The sequence below is a fragment of the Grampus griseus genome, assembly GCF_964374135.1.
Source record: "Grampus griseus genome assembly, chromosome: 16".
Lineage (NCBI taxonomy): Eukaryota > Metazoa > Chordata > Mammalia > Artiodactyla > Delphinidae > Grampus > Grampus griseus.
In genome coordinates, this window is record NC_139010.1 from 62,162,592 (window position 1) to 62,187,654 (window position 25,063).

The 25,063-nt window shown below is 39.6% G+C and overlaps 1 protein-coding gene across 1 annotated transcript in view; it reads left to right on the forward strand.

The window, feature by feature from the left end:
• Window positions 1-25,063, forward strand: part of CFAP58 (cilia and flagella associated protein 58) — a gene marked incomplete at both ends in the record, with an annotated part of 105,920 nt that overhangs the window by 15,244 nt on the left and 65,613 nt on the right. The window contains 5 exons of the mRNA XM_082672965.1: window positions 2,931-3,122; window positions 14,966-15,127; window positions 15,760-15,906; window positions 21,897-22,037; window positions 22,788-23,011. Of these exons, the coding sequence (XP_082529091.1) occupies window positions 2,931-3,122; window positions 14,966-15,127; window positions 15,760-15,906; window positions 21,897-22,037; window positions 22,788-23,011 (866 nt within the window). The remainder of the gene's footprint in view (window positions 1-2,930; window positions 3,123-14,965; window positions 15,128-15,759; window positions 15,907-21,896; window positions 22,038-22,787; window positions 23,012-25,063) is intronic.

The following is a 25,063-nucleotide window of genomic DNA, read 5'->3' on the forward strand; positions in this document are numbered from 1 at the left end:
CTGAGGGAGGGGTTGGGGGAGCTTGAGGCCTGGAAATCCTCCATTCAAGGCAGACCACTCCCCCTTTCCCCTCCTTGCCCCTTCCAGAGGATTCCTTTGATTGACAGTCACTCTTAGGAGATTAACTACTTTCAAGGATTTAGGGTAAACATTCCTGCTCAAGGATTTCCTCCAGGGAGGAAAAAGCGATGGGCCAGGTGTAGAGTGGGCAGGCTGCTTCCGGAGCAGACAGCCTGATGGCTTTTGGCCAAGATAGCTTCATCTCATCAAAGTAGATACAGCCTATATTTGTTCATTCCGAATTTTTATTACTTCTTTAAGTTTCCCAGAATTGAATAAATGTTAACAAAGTATTGAATAGATTACTCTCTAGCTTAAAGTAGACTATTTAGGGAATCTCAGGAAATAGTATAAGATTAGATATCTTTACATGCTGAGCACTCCTTAAGAAAGTCATCAATTTTTTTTGCATGATCCTAGTAACTGTTTCTTTATTCTATAAATTTATATATGTAAATAATGTTGGATTTAGATTTTTAAATTTATTTGTAACACATACAATATTTAATCCATTTATATTTTATATATTCTGATAAACAACCTATAGGTTTTCTGCCACAATAGGACACCTAACACATTAATTTTATACTTATTTTGTTTGATCTGACTACGTCAACTCCTTCTTTAGGGCAGGGTACTTTTTTAACTTTTTTTTTCCCGGGCCGTTGCATCCTTAATGCCTGGCACAGCACCTGCCCCTCTGCAGGTATGCAGTCAGCCTTTACTGATAATACATTCTTTCCCCACTGACTTGAAATGCCACCATTGAGTGAGTGAGTGACATAGTTTTGACAGGCGGCAATGTTAATATATTTGGTTCTTTCAGTGTCATGTTGAAGTGGCTTTATCTTTCATAGAGCAAATGTTTAATTCAATACTTGAAAGTAAAGTTGACCTTTTCCATCTTCTACATTGTCATCCAACCAAGGTTTAATGTTCATTTTTTTTTAACCTGTTTATGCCAGTGGTTTTCAGACCTGGCTGAAGGTCTGTATTGGTTAGAGATTTGTGAAGGAATTATGAGGCACCTCATGGAACCCAAGGATACAGCTGGGCCTCAGGAACAGATAGGAACCTGGCCTAACACTCTTGGGATGCACAGAAAGCTCTCTACTTCCACCACTAGACTTCCAGCTGAGTTTTTGCTTCATTTCTGTCTTTTAGTGAGGATCGTCTCTCTCTGTTTCCCTGTCCATATGGCAGAAAAAAGCTATCACCAGCAGCTCTCAAGTTTACATCTTCTACTGAGTTACAAAAATCTGGAGGCCCTATTTCAAAAGTCACTGGATCCATTCAGCTGTGGCTAGAGAAGCAGACAAGCTCTGCTCCATCATGAGCATGGCTGCCAGAGTTGCACTCTATTAACTCTGTGTTCCAGAGGAACAACCTGGCTCCTTGGGCAGCCAACCCAAGGCATTTCCATTATAGCATCAGAAACCAGCAGGGCAGCTTTTAAAAAAAATTTAGGTGCATAACAGCTCCACTGAACCAGAGTCTCTGGAGTTGGAACATCTGTGTTTTTTAAAAAAACAGGTTAATTCTTTTCTACTGTTGTAAAATACATACAAAACAAAATTTGCCATTAGTGACATTTAGTACATTCACAGTGTTGTGCAAACATCATGAGTCTAGTTCCACAATATTTCCATCACCCCAAAAGGAAACCCTGTACCTGTGAGTACCTGTGAGGTGGTCACTCCCCACTTTCCCCTCCTCCCACCCTTGGAAATTATGAATCTGGTTTCTGTTTCTGTGGATTTGACCATTCTGCATATTTATATAACTGGAATCATATAATATGTGACTTTTTATGTCTGGCATCTTTCACTCAGAATAATGTCTTCAAGCTACAACCATGTTGTATCGTGTACTTCATTCCTTTTTTTTTTTTAATTTTTATTTATTTATTTTTGGCTGCATTGGGTCTTTCTTGCTGTGCACAGGCTTTCTCTAGTTGCAGCGAGCAGGGGCTACTCTTCGTTGCAGTGCACGGGCTTCTCATCGTGGTGGCTTCTCTTGTTGCAGAGCATGGGCTCTAGGCGCGCAGGCTTCAGTAGTCGTAGCATGCGGGATTCAGTAGTTGTGGCTCACAGGCTTAGTTCCTCCGCGGCATGTGGGATCTTCCTGGACCAGGGCTTGAACCCGTGTCCCCTGCATTGTCAGGAGGATTCTTAACCACTGTGCCACCAGGGAAGCCCTTCATTCCTTTTTATGGTTGAATAATATTCCACTGTGTGGATATAACACATGTTGTTTATTTAGTCATCAGTCGATGGACATTTGGGTTATTTTCCCCTTTTGGCTTTTGTGAATAGTGATACTATGAACATTCACATACAAGTTTTTGTTTGAACACCTGTTTTCTATTCTTCTGAGTGATATTGTTGGAGTGTATGTTAATTCTGGGTATCTGTATTTTTAATAAGTTGGTTTTATTTTATTTTGTAGTCAAAGCCTGTGTTACATGATTAGATTCAGCTGTTCTAACTTCACAAGAAAAAGACAAGAGCTGGGACAGAGGTTGGCTTTGGGGTCAGCTAGCTCTGGATTCAAATCCTAACTCCACTGTTGTATGAACTTGTAGGCAAGTAGCTTAACTTCTCATTCTCAGTTTCCTACCCCTAATATGCGAGCGATATAGTGCCCACTTCCTGAGGATGTTGTCTCTTAGTGCATTTATAGGTATGTCTATAGTGCTCTGTGCAGAATTAACATAACAAGCTCTAAATAAGCTGTAAAAAATATGATTATTTTTATTCATCTCCCAAAAAATGCATCTAATTATTTTAGGATTAAGACAGGGAGTAAATTTAACCAAAAATCTCCCAACATTTTGAGTAATGGGGCTGGTGTGTTGTCCTTATTTTTAGAATATGCTTAAGGCGGTCAGTGCAACCCAGAAACAGATAGACCTGGTGAAGCTCCACGAACAAGCCAGGAGAAACCTGGAGGAAGAAATCCAGAACTATAAAGAAGAGGCTCAGAAGCAGAGAAAGATTATCTTTCAACTGGAAAAGGAGCGAGATCGGTACATCAGTGAAGCCAGTGACCTTACCCAAAAGGTAAGCCACTCCTCCATGGTGTGGGTCAAGCACCGGCACATTCTTTCTGACTGTCACATTTCTGATTGCCACACACTGTTGCAAAGATGAATTATTCAGATTTCAGCTTGTGGTTCACATGCAGATTTAAGATAGTGGGAAATAAGCTTTGCTAGGAAATCAGCTACTTCCCATTTAGAGTAAATAAATGCTGAGCAGATATTTGCAGAATGTAAGCTCGGAGGAGCACAAATGCATATGGTCAGTCCAGCCCTGGCAGGACATATCTTCCTTGTAAAAGACCCCCAGGGATCCTCGTACCCCTGATTGGGAGCCATTGTAAAACAGCATATTTCTCTTGCGACTTTATCATTTAAGAACCTCCACTGATTGATTTACTGACTCTGAGGGGACTAGCTGTCAGTTCAGGCACTCATATTCTCTATCTTGGCTGGCCTTGTTAGCCTCTGTATCAGTCAGATTAAGTTGTAACAAATAATCCTCAAGTCTCAGTAGTTTATAGCAACAGAGATCTATGTTTTACTCACATTATTGGTCTTTGAGAGTCAGCTGTAGGCCTGCTTCACGTCCTGTTTATTTCAGACTGACTCTGTTGGGATGTGCTGGCCTCTTACAGAGGGAAAACAGTGTAATAGTGGACCTTTGATATGCTCTCAGAACTTCTGCTGGCAAAGGAAGGGTACAGGGTCTGTCCACTCATATTTCATTGATCAAAGCAAGTTACATGATTAAGCCTGATATCCCCAAGCAGGAGTGTGATCCTACTAAGGGAGGGACCCTACCTGGTGAGACAGCCAGTATATCTGAACATATAATCTGTTGCAGCCTCCTACTTCTCCTTCCCAAGAGTCAGTTTTTCTCCACTCCTGTCTGCCATCAAGTTGTTAAAAATTCCAACCTGATCTTATTATTACTCCCAGCCTTACAAACCTCTGTCATCTCTCAGCAACCTGGGGCAGTGCTTCCTAACATTCTTTGCATCACAGTATCATAGAAAATTCTATATCTACAGTATGTGGGAATGAGAGAGATGAGAATGTGCAGGGCTGGAGGGGACTAACCCAGGGATGCTAGCTGCCCAGGTCCCACCTGGCCATCCTGTGGGTGGTACATACCTGTATTTTGGTACATACCTGTAACCCATGCAAGACACAGCCATTGGTATATTCTGACTTATGCAACAGAGTCTAAGCTCTTCGTTCTCCCTGGAAAGGCCTTTTTTCCCTTCTCTGCATAGAAAATTCTTATTCAATACCCAGCTCACATGCTCATTTCTGGGGTCAAGCCTGTTTTGACTCCCTAGGCAGAACTGGTCACTTCCTACTTTATTGGTTTGTTGATGTCTCTGGAATGGTACTTATCATCTTCTAGTGTAATTATTTGTACCTTTGTCTTCCCTACTTTATAGTGAGTTCTTGGGAGCAAGGACTTTATCTCATTCTTTTTTTCATTTCCAGCATGCTGGTAAATAGTAGGTGCTGAAAAAGTGTTTGTTGAACAAATAGATGATGATGAGTGATAAAAAGAATACTGCCACTGATTTTAACATAGGATTGTATATTTCTCTCTGTTTCATTGTAAAGGAGAGATACTGGTACCAAGTTTTGCTGGTAACAGTTTTTCACAGTTTCTGATGTTTAACTGCACAAGGTTACATAATGTCTTACCTAAACAATTTAAGCACGAGTTCTTAAAATGTTCTTTATCGACTATAATTTTTCTCTCTTACTTAACCCCTGACAGCATATATCAGTTGCTACAGCAACTTGTGTCACCTCTGGACTTCTTATTAGAAACATATATGTCTTTTTAACACCTTCCCATATTTATTTCTTTCTTTACTGTCACACACACACACACACACACACACACACACACACACACACACACACACACACACACACACACACACACACACACACACACACCCCCCTCATTCCCAGAAACAGAAAGTTCCCTTTCGTGCATTCTGTTTATAGGGAGTTGAGGAATAATACCAGGGGTGGGGAAGATGTCATGAAACTGATATTTTGATCTACTTCTTAAGTGAGTTGTTCCAAGTTTATCCTTTTGACCCAGCAATTTCTTTTGTAAAAACTGAATATATGAAAAAACAATAATGCCAAGATTTTTATAAAAGAATATTCTTCAAAATAAATTGTGCAAATTTGCTATGTAACATTAAAATCATGTTTTTGAAAAATATTTTTTAAATGGGGAACATGGTCACAGTATGAATCTGATAAAAACAAAATGCAAAATAACAAAAGTTATTAATATGGTTTGACCTAACTTTCATCTGTGTGCAGATGGGGTGGTGGTGAGGATTAAATGAGGTAATATCTATAAAGCATTTAGAATGATCTCTGGCAGATAGTAAATGCTATGAAACATCTCATAAATAAGCAAGTAAATAAATAAATAAATTTGTTGATGAACAGCCCAGAATTTTTGTTCAAAGTGGCATTTGAATGTAGCTATTTTCAACTTCTTGTTAAATGTCAATAAGGTACAGGCATAGATGAAAAGTTTTAACAGTCTCAAACACTAAGGCCAAAATAAAGCCTGATGCTAAAATAGAAGAAAGAGACTGGATGAGAACTTTAAAGCCAATAGAGGTGAATTGAGGAAAATCTACCTGGACCTCAACTCACAGTCCCTTGAATTTGCTTGCAATTGGGAAGGGGAGGAGTGGTGGTGAGCAGGAAATGGGGGGAGATAGGAGAGGATGAGAGAGGAGAGCAGACAACACCAACAGCGAGGCAGTAGGCTGGGCTCTTCTGGAAGAGATGACCAGTTCTCAGAGCAGGAATGACCAAGGAATTGCTAAGAATGGGATGTCCGAAGGTTGGTTTTAAGTTCTTTACTGTGCTCTGTACCTGAAACCTTTGGTGACAGTCTGCTGCATCAACCCAGTGGCTGGATTGTGCTTTGTGGGGTCAGGGATGGGGTGGTGAGGGATGTGAGGTAACACATCTCAGAAAAGGGACAGTATGTGCCAGAGAAAAGTGCCAATTGAGAATCCAGAATTCTATGGAAACAGGAAATCAAAGCCACAGTGAATAGGAGAAATATAATTCCTCTAAGAATTTTTGGAGATACTAGGTGGGATGTTGGTCTTCCTAGCACACAGAATGAAGATTCTAGATGTTCTGTTGTGGTTAAGAACGCAGTGACCCTGACAGGACAGAGGACTATCATCTGGGTTATAAGTCCAAGATGACATTACCTCTATGATAAAGCAGAGATGAAACAGAAAGGAAGTGATGGATAAAATAAGGAACAGTTGTAAAGAGACTAAAATACACACAAACCCCAAACCAAACAAAAGCAAGCAATAGCAGATTTAAAATCCACATTGAAGTTAGTAAAGAACAGAATTGATGTGGAAAATAGTCAGTGAAGTGGAGTGCAAACTTGAGTAGTTCTCCTAGAATGCAGGTGGAAAGAAAAGATAAAAATGATTGAAGAGAAGATAAGAGATAAGAAGGACAGGGAATATAAACCAATCTACAGATTGTTGGCCTCTGATGGAGGAACTGAGCCCCAAGTCAAAGATGTAACGGAACATATTTTCTGGAAATGAAGAAAGAACTGTACATGCGGATTGAGCATGTGTCAGGCAAAATCAGTGACAGGAGAATCTTACAGAGACTTGCTCTGGGAGAAAGTTGTGTGTGTATTGTTTCACACACAGTGATGCAGAAAAGTACTCTCTGAGAATTAGGCAAGAAGAAAAAGCAGAAGCTTACTTGCCTTTTTTTTAAAAAAAGGAAAAAGAGTGGAAGGTAACACACCACCATGTGAATACTACTTATCGCTGAGTGGTAGGGATACAGATTGTTTTAATTTCCCTCTTTTGTGCTTTTTGTATTTTTCAAATTTTCTGAAGTGAATATGCATTACTTTAGTATCTTGACCAAAAGAAAGAAAAAATATTAAAAAAAACTTTGCCTTTCAGTCAGGGACCAATAAAATCCTACGTTTCCCAAGGAGCTTTATTAAAAATGTTTTCTAACCCATCTGTACTTGTCTCCCCTCTCTGGCAGTTGAAGAAATCTGATGTTATTACCGTCTTTGCATTTCTGTGTCTGCCTCATGCTACTTACAAGTTTCCTTAAGGGCAAGTCTCCTTCAATTTTGAGCTCTTCGTGTTACTTATTCACTAAATAGGTACTCAAATATATTTTGAAAGAGTGTATGGAAAGCATAATTAGACATCTGAATCAACTAGTCAAAGATGTAACTTTAGGTATCTATATTAAATTCTTCTTCAGTAATCTATTTATCACTATGGGTCTGCCTTCCTTTAAATTCATTTGAAATAGGTTGCCATAATGGACAATGCTATCTAAATTATCTTTGGCAATTTTAGCTGTGAGTGACTTCTGGCCTGATGTCCTCTTCCTTCTGGGCTGCAAAAACAGTGTCAACATTCGCTTTCTAGCTCTTTTCATTTAGAGAAAAAAAAGTGACATCTAAGATGCTGAAAGCCCTACATTACATTTTATTAATTTAACTTGGCATTTGCAAATGAGAAAGAAGATCCTGTTTTTGTGCCAGAATTGGATGGCTCAGAATCCCAAACCCTTTCTTTATGTGTTTGTCTCAGTCAACATGTGCCACAATATTGTTGCATAATAAATAAACACCAAATCTCACTGGCATGCAAAAACAAGCACTTATTTCTCGCTTACACACCTGCAGTTGACTAGCGTCAGCTGTTGTAGGCTGAGCTTGCCCGGGCTTGGCCTGGGCTGTGGGTTGGGTCCAGATTTGCTCTACATGTTTCTCATCCTCCAGAATACATGGTATTCTCATGGAAAGAAAGGAACGCCAAGGACAGACCCAACCATGCAAGCACATTTCACGATTCTCTACTAGCCAAATGTCCTCTGACACCCCATTGACTATGGCAAGTTACATGTCCAGGCCCACCCTCAACAGCAAGGGCAAGAGGTGCTGGGAGCGAATATTCACGGAACCGTAAAACAATCTACTACAATGTTGCAGCGCTTTTTTTTTTTTTTTTTACATCTTTATTGGAGTATAATTGCTTTACAACGGTGTGTTAGTTTCTGCTTTATAACAAAGTGAATAAGTTATACATATACATATGTTCCCATATCTCTTCCCTCTTGCGTCTGCCTCCCACCCTGTCTATCCCACCCCTCTAGGTGGTCACAAAGCACCAAGCTGATCTCCCTGTGCTATGCGGCTGCTTCCCACTAGCTCTCTATTTTGGTAGTGTATATATGTCCATGCCACTCTCTCGCTCTGTCACAGCTTACCCTTCCCCCTCCCCATATCTTCAAGTCCATTCTCTAGTAGGTCTGTGTCTTTATTCCTGTCTTATCTTCATGGTTTTTCCTCTGCTGCACTGTAAATTTTATTATTCAGGTAAATTGAGAGGCACCAGGAACGGCATCAGAAGTTGTGGTCCACCATATTTACTTCTTTTGTAGACTTTTATAAATTCTAGGTAAAATCATTTCCAGTTAATTATTAAATCCGGGGAACATTTTGCACATTATGCATTTGGCTCATTTTAGGACCCCTCCTTTTTCTTCTGGCTATCACCTCCATGCTGGAGCTTCCAAACCCGATGAGAACCCCGCGATTAACCTGCAGTTTAAGATCCAGCAGCTGGCCATTTCTGGACTCAAAGTGAATCGTCTGGATATGTATGGAGAGAAGTACAAACCCTTTAAGGGCATAAAATACATGACCAAAGCTGGCAAGTTCCAAGTTCGAACCTGAAGGGAGAGTTCTGCAAAGGGAACAGTCATGAACACTTTTTCATTGCTTACTTGTCTAAAAGTAAAAACTGTCAGCCCTCTCCTAGGTCACTGCCCACTCTGGACCACCTGCTTCTGTTTTCCCGTAGTTTCAGTGCCCCGGAGCTAACGAAGGGAGGCCGGGCCACCAGGGAGGCCTGTGCAGAACCCAGCAGCACCAAGTCAGTTCTCAAAGCAGAGGCGTGCGATGCAGGGGGAGGTACTTGATGCCGTAGGTAACTACTTGTGACATGGTTACCACAGGAAAAGACCAGCATTTGTTACTTGCTTGCCTTTAATTATCTGTAAGCCAAGGAAAGACGTCTTTAGTTTTTTTTTAATTAATTTATTTTTGGTTATATGCCAAAATATAACAGCTTATATAACAGACAGCTTATATGCCAAAAAGCGTTTTTCACAATGAATCCCTAACTACAAGTTTCTTAGCTGTCTGTTTATTTGCCTATAACAGTGTCAGGCAAAGCTCTTCTAGACAGAGGTTCCAAGAAATGAATAATAATGTGCTTGCAAGGACTTGGAAGTAAGTGAGGATAGCAAAAGTTGATCAAAGAGATATTGTTCACTGAATACGTACTTCATCATAAAATGAAACTTCTGTTTCTTCAATATTAATTTGAAGTTTTTTATACAGAGCATCTTTAATAGGGTAGAACCCTGGAGAGAGCCTTCAAGGGGACATACACAAATTTTAACCTTTTTGTGTTATAATAAAAGAAGTATACTGTGGATCACTATTTCCCTGCAGGAGAACAGGATTTGATCCATAGAAAATATCAAATTGATTTGTTAAGTGCTCATATTATATAATATCACGTAATGTTAACCTATCATGATAATCTATTAACATTTATTAAATGATTAAACTATGATATGCCTGGTACTTCTATGATGGCATAAATATATTTTTTCTCACTTATATCCTCATAATAGCCCTCCGAGGCAGATATTATATCCCTCATTTTGTACCATAACATGTTATTAAAAGCAGATAGAAAAATAGATATGCCTCTCTAAATTTGAGATAGAGGATAAAATAAGAAAGCAAGAAAAACAGAGAAGACTTAAAATTTCACATGCCTGGGCATATAGTTTTATTTCTTTGTTTTTTTTTGAGAGTGAGTTTTCCAGTTTCATTATGGAGGTAAAGGCGTTGTCAGCATTGAAACCATTGATATCAAGTCAGAAAAACTTATTTGAGTTTATTGTACTGATATTTCATCAAATGCAAGCTAGAGGATTCCGAATTCAATGGCCCACTTTCTCATCCTGCCTAAGTCCATATGAGTATGGCTGCAGATTTCCAGCACGCGTTATTGATTTTTATCTCGCTCGTTTCTATTGGCAGCTTGTTTTAACAGAAAAAGAAAAGGTAGTAGGTTATAAACTGAGATTGTACCCTGATAGTGCACCGTAAGCACTTTCGGGGCTCCTCTGAAGCACGCCTCCACGTGCTAGGATCTCCAACCCTCTGGCTATAATAAAACTTTCTATATTTGGTTGTGATTTAGCTCATGAGTTGGTTTGAGGTATCTAAAGTGTAATCAATTAATTAAGCTCCAGCCCCATAGCTGGCATTCTACATTCTCTGATATATCCTTTTAAACTGGGGACATTATGCTGATTAAGGGTTTTGCCTCTATTTAACACTCCACATATTTTATGAATTTTCAGGATTTGAACCTCTATGTGACATTGCTTTGAATGATTTCCATCAAAACAAATTGAGCCCCAACACTTAGAACTGAATTGCTTTGTGAATTGTCTTTTCCCTTTGTTTCAGTACTTCTACAATTTTCGTTGTCATTTAAATGAAATACCCTTGATCTTCTTGGTATCATGATGGGTTCCTATTACTCCCAGCTTTAAGAATCCGGAAGCAAGTTTGATTTTGTGCATTGTTGTGTGCAGAAAGATGGACCCTGCTAGCTGGGTGCCCAAAAAAGAAATGTCCTTGTCTGCATCCTTTCTCTGGAGCGTGATTCTGTCTGTGCGAAGGATTATTCTTGCTGTAATATCTCCCAAAGTGATTGAACAAGTAATTTTTTTTCTTTTCTCTGATGTGCTGCTTGATATTCTGAATGCTGATGATGCTCTTCAAAGTATTTTCAATCTATTCATTTCACCGACCCCAACGAGGGTGGTCATGTCCACAGAAAGGCTAAATTTTGGGCTGAGATAGTCCCTTTCTTTTAAAAAATCAAACAAGTAACAGATCCAGGAATGGATACCTTATTTAGGTTTCACATTTGTTCTTAACTTATACATTTTAGTTCCTAGTGGTAGTACATTAAAAGGCCACCTGCTACTCATTTTTAAGGATTCTAAAGGTACAGATCAAAAAAAATGATGGAGGAAGGAGTGGGATTTCTTTTCATTTCAGATCTGTCCATGTGCCTCTTCTCCAGACCTCCTCTTCTCAGATTTTCTAATTTTGTTCCTTCCAGCCCCCCAACCAATGATGCAAGCCATTCATCACGGAGTCTGTATACATTCTTACCTTGGGCCATTTTCTTTCCACACAAAGTGAGTGATAGCACTTAATAATAGTAGAACAGCAAAATCATATAAAAATACTTTGTACAACTCTGGTTGCATAAATTTAAAAGATTGGTTGAAATAGATAATTTTCTTGAAAATATGTGCACACATCGAGGCTTGACTCAAGGAGAAGTAGAAACCATAGAAAGATTAATAACCATGGAAGCCACCAAAAAGGCTGAGAGAGAATTAGCTGCAGCATTGTCACTGGGGACCTAATTATTTTAGAATTGAGTTCCTTCACACTTTTAAGAATCAGATAATTCTCAGGCTATATAAATTTTTGTGTGTGTGTGAATTTAGAAAAATGTACTGTATATTCTTTGGGGTAATATTGATTGGCATTACTATACTGATGTAACTCCTGCCTTCTGCTGTGATAATGAACAAAGACTCCAGGCCGAGGAGAGAGCTTGGGGTGAGTCCTTGGCTGGGGTGATTGAGGAACAAGAAGGAAGAGGTGGTTCTCACAAATTATGTAAATACCAAATATTAACTTCTTAGATAAGATGTGAATGACCATCCTATTAACCTCCCAGTGTTTAATTCTGTCATAACACCCTATGCGTATCTCAGATTATTGGTTGTATCCATTCCTTGATTATCCATTTTATGGTGGAGTCACTCACTAGAGGTGAACTTGAGGGTAGGGAATGCATCTTATTCTTCTTTACATCACTAGTGCTTTTACAGTGCCTGTCATAGATGGGTCCTCAATGCATGTTCAGTGAGTGAATGAATAAGTAGGTGAGTGGATGAATGAGTGAACAGAAGGGTACTCTGCTCACTTTATGAAACTAGCAGAAATCTTGATATTGAAATAGAAACAAAAAGAAAGCTATAGACTTAGGTCACTTATGAATAGGTATGCAGCATCCTAAATTCTAGCAAACCAAATTCAATGGTACATTAAAAGAATCATCCAGTATGACCAAAGAGGGTTTATCCTGCAACTGCAAGGATAGTTTTCTACTAAGAAAACTATTGCTGGCGGTATGGAAATGTAAAGTGTTACAGCCATTTTGGAAAGCAATCTAGCAATATCTATTAAAGTTAAAAATATATATGTCTTTTGAGCCAGATAGTCCACTCCTGGGAATCCATCTCAATAGAAGTAAAAAGACAAGTGCATAGGGACACATGTATAAAATGTTTATTGCAGCATGGCTCAGAGTGGCAAAAAAGTGGAAACCAAGTGAATGCCCATCAGAGGGGAGGAGCTGAGTATATGATGGTTCATCCACACTGTAGGGCATTATGTCCCCTTCAAAGAGAATGAATTAGAGCTAATCCACCTGATTTCCACGAAGTATTACTAAGTGATAAAAATCAAGGTGCATAAAGGTATATAAGAGGATCCCATTTTGCTAAAAAATAAAGACCAAACTCAAAAAGCAAAAGGAAAACAAACAAATCCCTGTATCTGTATATTCACTAGTTGAACAGCTGTGAACTATATTACTTCTTTTGAGTTCAGTTTCCTTGTTTGTGAAAGTGGGGTGATGATAATGCACATCTCATAGGATTTTTGTGAAGATTAAATGAGTTAATACATGTAAAATTCTCGGTATATAGAAAGTACCTGAGAAATATTAGCTATTGTTATGATGATGTTATAATGATGACTTTAGTAGACCTAAATAGAATATGCAGAATTCAAAGAAAATTTGGAAGAACACATAGTAGATTATTAACCTGGTTACTTTATGTATCAATGGGGGATTGATGTGGGTTGAAGGAAGAAGGAAGGTCCAAGTAAATAAGGAAAAGGAAATAAAGGTATATTTTCCATTTATGCATTTATTTAGAACTGTGGCACATGGGACTATGTATAAAGAAATAAAATACTTGTAAAAGGAAATATTTATTACTAAGTATATCAAATCAGTAGACCCAATAATGCAGTGCAAAATAATATATGCTAAAAAGACATTTACTAAAATTTAATCCCATCCCTCCTTAAATATAAGCCTAAGAAAACTTTGAAAGGTGTTTATTTAAAGATATAAAGGAAAATATATTAAACACCAGCCATCATTAACTCTGATGGGAAAACATTAGAAGAGGGTTTCTTGAAGTATATTTTCTGGAATACTAACTCCACAAGTGGAGTAAAAGAATTCCCTCGTGCAGTGGTTTGGGAACATGACGCTCACAGATAGTCCACACCTGATTCACAGTATCGGCATGGCAAAAGGCCTAAGTCCTTTTTGACCTTTAGGTTCTAGGTAAAGTGCCTCTTCTTTAGAGGAAACCCTTCTTTCCTTCTCTGTCATATTGCTCTGCTTATTTCTTTCAACTGTAATCATTAATTAAGAGAACTCCACTGAAATGCAGTGAAATATTCTTAAGAATTTTCTCCTGTGTGTTCTAACTGTTGTTAGATCATAAGCTCCATTGATTTAATCAGTCTTCCTGCTAAATTTTTTTTTTCTTAAGGAATTTTTGAAGATGTTTGTCCTTAGAAAATCAATTTCTGTGGCCATTGCAGCTGAGAGTCATGATTACCTTATTTCTACTGTATGGATTGCTTGTTGAGAGGTATAGGCTCATGGTAGAATTTCAGGCCTCAGTTCTTCATACTTGCAAAAAGGAGGCAGTTATTCTTTTTTTTTTTTTTAATTTTTGGCTGTGTTGGGTCTTCATTGCTGCACGTGGGCTTTCTCTAGTTGCAATGGGCAGGGGCTACTCTTCGTTGCGGTGCACGGGCTTCCTATTGCGGTGGCTTCTCTTGTTGCAGAGCACAGGCTCTAAGCACGTGGGCTTCAGTAATTGTGGCACACGTGCTCAGTAGTTGTGGCGCACGGGCTTAATTGCTCCGCGGCATGTGGGATCTTCCTGGACCAGGGATTGAACCCGTGTCCCCTGCATTGCCAGGCGGATTCTTAACCACTGCGCCACCAGGGAAGTCCCGAGGCAGTAATTCTTGCATCTCATCTTGCCTAGAAGTGTTTCATGCACAATAGAACACATATTTTTATGAAGTCCTTTGGGTTTCCCTGATGGAGTGAGTTTGACATTGGCAAGACAGTGTTATGACCGCTATCAGTGTTCAAAGGCCACTTTTCTTTCTCGTGGTCAACCTTATAAAGCCATGAGTATGGCCAAACAGCTAAGTTATCTCTTATCCTTCCTAGTGCTTTGTGTTAAGATCTGTTTAAGCCTGTGCTTCTTTTTTTTTCTTTCCTTTTTTGGTGGGTGGGGTGGTCAAGAGAGGTTTTCAGAATTGAAGGAATTTCTTTACTTTCTTTTCCCTCTTGTGATCACAGAATAGCTGCGCTAAGCCTTCATGCTTGAGCAGAACTCCGGCATAGATAAAGTATATGTTTGCCCCTCATCAGCTGGGCTGAATGTCTGTGTTGTACTGCAGTGATTATAGCCACAGTCACATTTTCTGATTGCTGGCATTTCTACGAGCTACCCTTCGATAAAAAAATCTCTGTTTGTCCTGAACCGATAACCACAGATGGGCTATTCAACCATCTTTATTACTTCTTTCTCCTCCAGGTCCTCATGAACATGGAAGGCATAAAAGTCCGTGAAATGCAGATTTTTGACTACAGGAAAAAAATCGCTGAATCAGAGACTAAATTAAAACAGCAACAGAACCTGTATGAAGTTGTGCGGTCAGACAGGAATCTGTATAGCAAAAATCTGGTTGAAGCTCAGGTAAAGAATATATTTATGTCTTTACATTTTGATTCTTCCCCATCCTGGGTTTAAAGCAGTTTCTGTTATCCTAATGGCAGGATTTAAAATAGATGCAGAAAGAAATATCGTGGAATTCACCTGAAAGAGAAGATCAGTTTATGCAGAACTGTCAGATTGTTTGAAATGGAAATAACGAAACTTGATTGCATGTGAAGATCATGGTGCTGGTTTTAATTATTATGTAGAATTGCCATTCTCCTCTTTCTAATTTTTAAAACTGCTAATAGCTACCATGACTCAGAGGGGAGCAGTATACACTTGTCATTTAATTGCAGAGCTTTGCTTTGTAATCTTTTAGTTAAAAATGCTTGTTGTGATTCCAATTCCTCTCTTGTACAGTGAAGAATAAAGTGTGTGTGTGTGTGTATGACATATTCATTATGTATACTTTATCTCATGAGAATATTTGGAGAGTTAATGCTATAAAGTACTTTGAGGTTGATGGGCACAAAATACAAAGGAATAGCCCAGTTGAGACCATTGTTTTGAGTGAGTCTCCCTTAAAAGCTCTTGAATGTGTTTGGAACTTCCATAGGCATGGTGATGTCTATTTAATTCACTTTCAAACATTTCTCCTTTTATTCTGTTAGGATGAAATAATGGAAATGAATAGAAAATTAAAGATTATGACTCATCAGGTAGATCAATTGAAAGAAGAAATCTCAGCCAAGGAGTCAGCACTTGCGAAGCTACATCTGGAACAACAGCACATAGAAAAGGAGAAGGAAACGTTGAAGGTACACACCTTATAATAAAAGCAATGAACCAATAGTCAATCGATTGGACCTATTGGGGCCAGGCTCCATGCTCATGGAGGGGAGTAAGGGGGCAGGAAAAACAACCAAAGCACCTGGAGGATGACCTCCACCACCTCCAGGTCAGTCTTCCCTAGAGGAGTGCTCTCAGGTAGAATGGGGAGGGGCCGGTGCAGATGCAGAGCACCTAGTTTACCTGTGATGGCTATCATGGCATCAGTGCAAGAGAACTTAGCAGGTCCCAGGAAGTCCTGGAACTTTCAGGCTGACCACAATCTCTTTGCATTTACAGCCCAAGTCCAGCACTTTGCCTGTACTCAACCCTCCCAAACTCCTCCCTGGGGCTTCTATAAGGCAATGCTGGCAGGACCTTTTGTCCCTCTGTCCTAATCCTTGTTTACTTCATGTGCATGTGCCTTTGCTGCCCTCAGCATCATTAACTACCAGGTGTCAAGCTTTGTCCTCACTTGATTTGCCCTCAACTAGATTCATTGTTCACCTTACTTCTGTGAATCTAAGAACTTTGCAGCCACTCCTCTAGGGAATCACCTTTGTCTTCACACGTATTACTAAGATATATACTTTTAAATCTACTAATTTAGAACATTCTATGTCTACTAATATAATATAAAGACTCTTCCCCAAAATACATGCCAAATAATTATACCATATCAAATCCTTGAACTAAATGTTTTACTGTACACATTCACTAAACCTAGTGTATTTTCCTTTTCCTATCAAATCCAGTAGATTTCCCTTCTAATCCATTTGACCAAAGAATTAAAAAAGGAACTTCTAAGAGAATAATGCCACTTTTATTTTTTGCATATGTTTATGAGCCACTTGCAGGAACTTTCTACAAACAATGAGACTGGTTACCTCAGTTTCTGCATATAATTAACTTCAGAGATAGTTCCTATCTTGAAAACGTGTATCTCGTGTTGGACAGGTTTAATGCCAAATTTCCTTGATTCCATGATGCCATAGATTGACCTATGCACTCTCAGTTTAATAATAGGTTTTGTCAACTTAATGATAGGTCTTCATGGAAACAGAACTACTACATTAAATTAAGATACGTGAGGTTTGAGAAAGATTAAAATGTAACAAAAGTGCCTTTACAATAGAGATATGTTAATTGATTTATTTACCTAAAACTGTCATCTCCCCACTCTAGTTCATGACAGAAAAAAACACAAAATTCTGTACTAAAGTTTATTTACATATAAAGAAACATAAATATATTTTCTAAAATTTGAAAATATCCTGTGTCTTTGTCCTTATTTTCCTTGTTTGAAAACAGTTTTATAGAAGGTAGTATGTTTCTATACCACTCTGGAGTCTATAGTGGGATGGGGTTTATTTATTATGGGCTGAATCAGAAGAATCTTATTGTAAACGTTGCTTCACCCACGGGCCTCATGGACTCACGTTAGCTAGGCTTCAGTGTAACTTGACTTGGTACATCATCTCTTCGTTTCAGAGGATGACATTGATCCTCATCTCTTACTTTCCCAAGTAATGCTCTTCTCAAAAGATTAACTATTGCTGCATAATGGGGTCCAAGGTAGACAAAATCCTGCTTTAGAATAAGTAATGTCCTATGCAAAAAAGCAATTACTCCTGATTCCTTAGTTTGACTTTGGTTAATATTGGTTTCAATTACACTCTCCATCATTAGACATCTACACACATAGCTCCAAAGAAGCATCATAATAAAATAAAGGATAATAGGGTCCTGTTTTTTGGTCCTGGGCCAGCAGAGTTGGCAGCTTGTGAATAAGAGAGATGATTAAAGGGCTTCTGCTCTAGAGAGTCTGCTCTAAATGAGGAATCCTAGGTCTGGATAGCTTTGGGTCATCGATTATAGGAAGATGGTTGCTTTGGACTTGCTGTGAAACTAGGATGCCTTTTCCTCAGGTTTTCCCATTAAGGCAAGAATTAGGAACAGAAAAAGGCTGCCTCCTTGATTTATTATTTGAGGTTATCCAAGGGGAACTTGCAGTGGTGCTTTGACTGGATAATTTTGGCCTATCATTAAGCCCATTTGACATTCTTTAGAAAAATGTGACAGCTTGAACGTTGAGTTTCATTTAGCCTCCTGACTTTTTTAGCCTCAAAGATGAATCACGTTTACAGAGGTCTCTGGATTTCAAGCATCTGAGGTTCGCGAACCAAAACCCTGGAGGGGAGGGCAGATTTTCTAGTAACTTTGCTCCATGAGAGACATGTAGTTTATTATTATGAGTTCTACAAAGCTATGTGGCTACATAATCCCTCCCGGAAGGGCAAGCCCTAGCCTGTTTGGTAGACCATGAGATGCCTTTTGACAGGACAACCCAATTTACTGCTTCTCCAACTCGACAGACAATCGTCCGTAATAGGTCATCCCCATCCTCATTCATCTCCCTCAAAAGAAAAGTCTTGCTTCTTCCATGTTTCTTTTTCCTTTTCAGTTGCTACCAGGCTCTCCTGACTCCTCAGGATTCTAGACATTGTCAGCACGTGATGGTTATGACAGAATGTCAGTAGATCTTTGTAGATGTTGCTGCATCTGCGTTCATCTGCCCATTGTGTCCCCGTCTTGTTTCATCAGCACTAAAGGGGCCGTCTCATGTGGAGTGTCTGCCTTCCAGTCCTAACAAGCTCTCGATTCTGTTTGTCACCTCCCAATCATCCCACGTCAATCTGACAGCACTTTGACTCTTGGTGAATAATTCAGCAGCAAATTCTCTATGTCCAGAGCTCAGCATCACATTAGCAACTGGCTTCAGGGCACCATATCCTTGTACTTAGTCGACTCTCTAGAGTGACACGGATGGGAACTGTCGGAGGGGAGTGGGGGAGACAGAGAGAAAGCCTAATTATTCTCATGGCCAGAAGACTTTAGGTGGTCCTATTTGTTCTGCTAGAAATAAACAGATGGTTTCTGTGAAACCCAGTGAATGTTGGGATCCTGTATGAATGGGTGAAACTCCCTCAAGTATGATTCTTGAGATATGACTTATGCCTGCAGCAAGATTGGATGATATATATTCTGTAAACACCTGTCACAAAACTGTAAAATTGTAGAGGCAGTGACTAAAGAGTGTGTCCTGACATTGTGTTACAACTTCATACCTTGGGTCCCACCTAGAACATTACTTGATGAGCTTTTGTGTGCACAGTAGTTGTTACCATCTTTCCTGGATGAGACAGCTCAGTTACAGCTGCTAAATGCATTAGACCTAAGGTATTTTGTTGATGTTAACATTTGCTGCCAACGTCTAATGGCGCATCTTGTTTACAGCCCATAAATTTATGACATAAGGAGACCACTCAGAATTTTGATATATTATGAAAAAAAACACCCAGCAATGCCAAACACATGAATGGTTTTACATTTCAGACAGATACTTTTACACACCATTGATTGCATTTTAATATAACAGCCATTTCATTTTGTTCTGCTGATGGATTCTGATCAGCTCTCGGCACTTAGGAACAGGGAAGTGAATGTCACACATCTGGGAAAATAAAAGTTTTATTAAAGAAAGCATGAGCCAAACGGGTATTTTATTGCTGTCTTTGCTGTCACCTTAAATGATTATAGAAGTAGAAAGGCTGGTTCTGCACTCTCTTTCCTAACAGGCAATCCCCCAAAGTGGTAAATACTAGACCAGATCTTTTCTCACTAAGTACTTCCTTTTGCTTATCCCTGGACCAAAATATATTTCATGAATGAACAAACAAAACGTCATAAAGGAAACTCTGGGTTTTATAGTAGCTAGCTGCATTTAGTTTGTGACATTACAGGTCTTTTGCTAGGTGCATAGTATCTTGTACTGTTTGGATAAGTCTGAGCTATTCAATTAATGACTCTTGGTCTTCATGGATTAGAGGCAGGCTGCAACTAGAGTTGGGTTGGTTCGCAGGCACTCACTTGGCAAATATTCGGTGTTCTGTCATCCCAGTGACATTTCTGGGTGGATGGAGGTGGGGGACCCAATACATTCTTGAAGGAGAAAATTATTACTTTTTCATTTTCACTTGTTGACCTGCAGGCCATTGAAAAGTTGGAGCCTTTTTTTAAAAAAAAAATTTATTTATTTGGCTGTGCCAGGTCTTAGTTGTGGCACATGGGATCTTTTAGTTATGGCATGTGAGATCTTTAGTTGCAGCATGAAAACTCTTAGTTGCGGCATGTGGGATCTAGTTCCTAGACCAGGGATTGAGCCCAGATCCCTTGCATTGGGAGCGTGGAGTCTTAGCCACTGGACCACCAGGGAAGTCCAAAAAGTTGGAGCCTTAATATTGTCTTGTCATCTCCCTTGTGATTTCAGGCATGGGTGAAAGCAGAATTCTTCCTGCATTTTTCCTTCTTGTGTTGACCTGGTTGTGATACCACCTGTCCTTCCTGTATGGGCTTGGAGGCTCTCGAAGACTTATTCTTCTTTCCTTTACTATGATTAACTTTGTGGCTCCCCGTTGCATACTGTCCACAGCACATGGCATACAGGGCCCTTCTCAGGTCGGCTCAGCTGTTTTACCAGCCTTACCTCCTGCTATTCCCTACCTAATACTCTAACTCAGCCACATTGGATGCTCTGCTGTCTGGTCAACACACCAGGTACTTTATAGTTTACATGCTTTTGTTCACACAAGCCTGACCATTGACTGCTCTCTCCCCAGCACATACCTCTCCATTTTAGAAATAACTGTCAACTGCGAAAACCCTGACTGATTTTTCCCTCTAAACCCCAGGAAGAAATATGAACTCTTTCCTGTTCTCCTATGTCCTTCTTCACACAGTAGAGAGCATTTCCACACCGTAGTGTAGTTGGTTATATTTGTCATCTTCGATGGGTGGCGAATCCGTCATGTCTTACTCATTTTCTGTATTTGACTTGGAACTATTGTGTGGTGATAGCAAAGGGGGCAAAAGCTTTGGAATCAAAAGATCTAGGATGGCATTTCAACTCTGCTACTTATTAGCTGTGTGACCTTGGTCAAGTTGATTTGTTTTTCTTTGTCTCTGTAATTGCATTTGTGAAATGGGGATAAGAGTACTGAGGCAAAATACCTAATATCATGCCAGGAATATTGTAAGCCACAAATATACTTGTGGAATTGAAGCAAATGTGTCCTTTGATGAGGGGAATTTTCCTTCTGAAAATGACCAGTTCATAGCATGCTTTCCCCATCACTCTTAGGATTTCCATGTAGCCTCAGGAGCCTCAAGATCTGAGTTCTCCCGGGAAGCCTTGCTAACAACTGCAGTCCTCTGACCTCCTGTAGCATCAATTCACTGTCTGTGTGATAATACAGATCCTGGAACATTATTGCCTGGACTTGTTAATATTTGCATAATACTTAAATATCTTATCTTCTCATCTAGATTGTAATCGTCTTAAGAGTAAGATCTATATATCTTTTTATACTATAACATCTCTTCTGTTCCATCAAGATGTTTTATATGATAGACCCTTGGTTGCTATCTTTATTAATTTAAGTGTTGCTTGTAATAGGCTTTATCTCTGCAGTTGATATGCTGGTGGTATTAGGACTGTTATAGGAGCTGGTACATAGAGAGCTGCCCTCACCCAACCCCGCACCATGCTGCTCCCCACATCCTTCTCTGTACTATTTGTGAATTTTCCCCATGTTTAGCTGGTAAGAGAACTGCTGCTGAATACCAATGAGGTCCCTGCTATACTTATATAGAAAAATGATGGAAATCCCTCAAGGGCACAACTCATAGAATAAAACATGATCACCTTAATGTGCACTGTTGTTTCTTTACAGGCTGTGTGTGTGTGTGTGTGTGTGTGTGTGTGTGTGTATGAAGCTTGCTTTGCTTGTGAGGATGATCAAACCATGCTAAATGAAACATCACAGGGAAGTATAAGAAGCACACTGTCCATCTAAATCTGGGCCCTGCCGTCCTGGTTTGTGCTGTTACAGAGCGAAATTGGTCTTTCACTCTTTGTCAGGCTGAGCTGCAGAAGCTGAGACAACAAGCATTGGAGACCAAACACTTCATTGAAAAGCAGGAAGCCGAAGAGAGAAAACTCCTGCGAATCATTGCCGAGGCTGATGGGGAGAGGCTGAGACAGAAGAAGGAGTTAGACCAGGTAAGAACATCTCCTCACCAGACCTGCAGACCTTATCAGCAGACACAACTGTTTGATGCAACTCTTCACAAAGCCTCATTCTTTTCTAAGCTCTTCCCTTCAGTCTATCAGAAGAACAGCCCCAGAGACCCACCTTCTGTTGATTAATTATGAAATATTCATTCATTTATTCAGCTCCTGTTTATGAGCACTTACTATGTGTCAGCCACTCCTCTAGACTCTGGGGAATACACTGACCAACAAGAAAATAAGGTCCCTGTCCTCAGGGAGCTTACATTCCAGCATAATATAATTGCCCGTGTATAATTACAATGAATAATTACATAATTTGGAGGTTAGAAACTTAAATGCTTTCAGAGATCTGGCAGGTTAAGAAAAAGAGACATTGGCTAATGCAAGACAGTAAGGAATAGTAGAACTTGGCAAGAGTTAGCTCACCCTAAAGGCATTCAAATTTAAACACTTATAATGTGTTGGAGAAAACCAACCAAGCAAACAGGCATGGGCCAAGGATTATTGTATTATTATTATTATGGATTATTTGTTGTACTCTTTCCAACAAGGCTACCAACTGTCATGGGAGGAGTCCAGTGTTGGTTGTCTAGCAGACTATTTCCAGGGCCTCACCCACTGGGTGCCTAGCACATGTGGCCATTGGATGGGTGTTCATTGACAGACTGAATGCTGCTGCCATGATGAAACGTGGGACTTTTTGTCCCCTGGTGGCCGTGCCCTTCCCTACCTTTGTAGGTCATCAGCGAGAGAGATATCCTTGGGTCACAGCTAGTCCGTCGCAATGATGAGTTGGCTTTGCTCTACGAGAAGATCAAGATCCAGCAGTCCGTGCTGAATAAAGGCGAGAGCCAGTACAACCAGAGGTTGGAGGACATGAGAATCCTCAAACTTGAGATCAAGAAGCTTCGCTGGGAAAAGGGGATTCTTGCCAGGAGTGTGGCTAATGTTGACGAACTCAGGTAATAGAAGGCCCCCTGGGAGCTGAGCACACAGCACTCTGTGAGGAGCTCCTGAAATGACCTTGTGTTCCTCCTGTTGGTCATTGAAGGTCTTTATCAAGTTGCATAAAATAATTTTTTTTATGTTGAAATGATTAGCAGATAATGAGAACAACTTTTCCATAATCCAGAATCTATATCGTGCCCATTCTATGTCACAAAAAATGAACTGGTTTCCTTTCAGGGGAACATAAGCAAGTGCAAAAGGATTTTTTGAAAACTTTATTCTGGATTTAGAAAAAGAAATTTCAAGTCAAATCATAACCACAAACTAGTTACAACTCAGAAAAAAATTCCCCCAGTGAGATTTTTAGAATTTCTTTAATAAGGCAGTATGCAAGAAATGGAGCATCAATATTTAAATTGAATCCTGGTAACGTCTGCACGTCTTTTTCTTGGAATTACATGCAGAATGAAAAGAGGGGAAAAATTTAATTTTACACTGTTTGAAAACTGTGTTTCCTTAGAAGGCGGCCAGATTTTACATCTCACTCTTGATTTATCTTCTGCGGCTTTCATTTGAGCTTAGTGTGCCTTCTCTTTGCTTTAAATCTTACAGTATACAAGATCTACTTTCCCTTTGGGAAAACATCACCATATTCCATATAGGCAATTGCAGGAAACCACATAATAGGTCTGGTGTTTTCACAGTAGCGATCTTATTCTCCGCAGACTTGTAGATGAACAGTATCCTTGCCCACCTCGGGACAAGGACACAGTTTGGATCTACTTCTTAAATTAATTGAATTAGATAGTTTTGGTATTTAAATGCAGTGAATATGTTCAGGAAGAGCAAGGGAAGTTGCCGCCATCTTGGATAGATCAATACTCTATTTTTTCTTTTTAAGAGTTGCTCATATTTCAGACGATGAAAGTAGTACAGATACATTGTAGAAAACATGGGGCATGCAGAAAAATTATGAAGATGCGATTAGAAAATCTCTCATAAGTTTACTATCCAGAGATGCTACCATTGACATTTTGGAGACAAATGGGTTCATTCTAAGTAGCTATTGAATGATCTCCAAGACCATCACTAAACTTGCCAGCCATGTGTTATTTTTATTATATACACAAAGGACCAAATTCTACCCATTCTCAGTCAACATTGCTGGTTTGTTGATAATAGATTTTACCTTTCTTTATAATGGGAAGACAATAAAAATATTGGAGGCAAGCAGGCGTGAATTCCAATCTCAGACTTGTCACCTACAAGCTGTGTGACCTTGGGCAAATCACTTATCTGAGCTTAAGGCTTGCAGTTAAAATTAAACACGAAAAGGAACGTAATATGCCTAGCACAGAGTCTGGTACAAAAGAAGCCATCAATAATAGTAGCTAACTTGCCCTTCGCTACTGATGACACTCTAGAAAATCGTAGTGTTAAAAATATGGTTTTAATTCTAAGCAGCTTGAGCTCCCTGTTGAGTGAACATTATGCAGTTAATTCTAATGGTTTGTCTTGCTAATGAGGGGAAGTTGTATTATTGGTTTAAATGAAGCAATTAAGTAAAAGAGATGGCTTAGTATTAGTAATCTGCCGCACACGCAGCAGATGAGGACAGATAATAATATCCTCTTGCCCGTGTCAACACGAGTGCTTGCCTCTTCTCCACCTCCCAGCAGAGCTTCTCTTTCAATAGGGTGGCAGCCAGCTCACTGGATACTGTGGATGGCTGTAGCCCGTTACCTATTAACTAGAGATTCCTACAGATTTTAGAAGTATGTTTGAGCCAGAGCTAGTTCTTCGGGACTTTTTCAGCCATCTGTGTAGTTGCGGAACATGAGAGAAAGGATCACTTCTAATTTGGTGTTTTTCAATGCTGGCTACACATTAGAATTACCAGCAGGACTTAAAAAATCTATGAAACCCAAACTGCATGCTAGACCAATTAAAGCAGAATCCCTTTGGGGGTTGGGTCCAGGCAAAGGTATGTTGTTAAAGTTCCCCAGGTGATTCCGTATGCCATCAGGGTGGTGATGCGCTGCCCTAATTGATGTCAGGTTCTCACC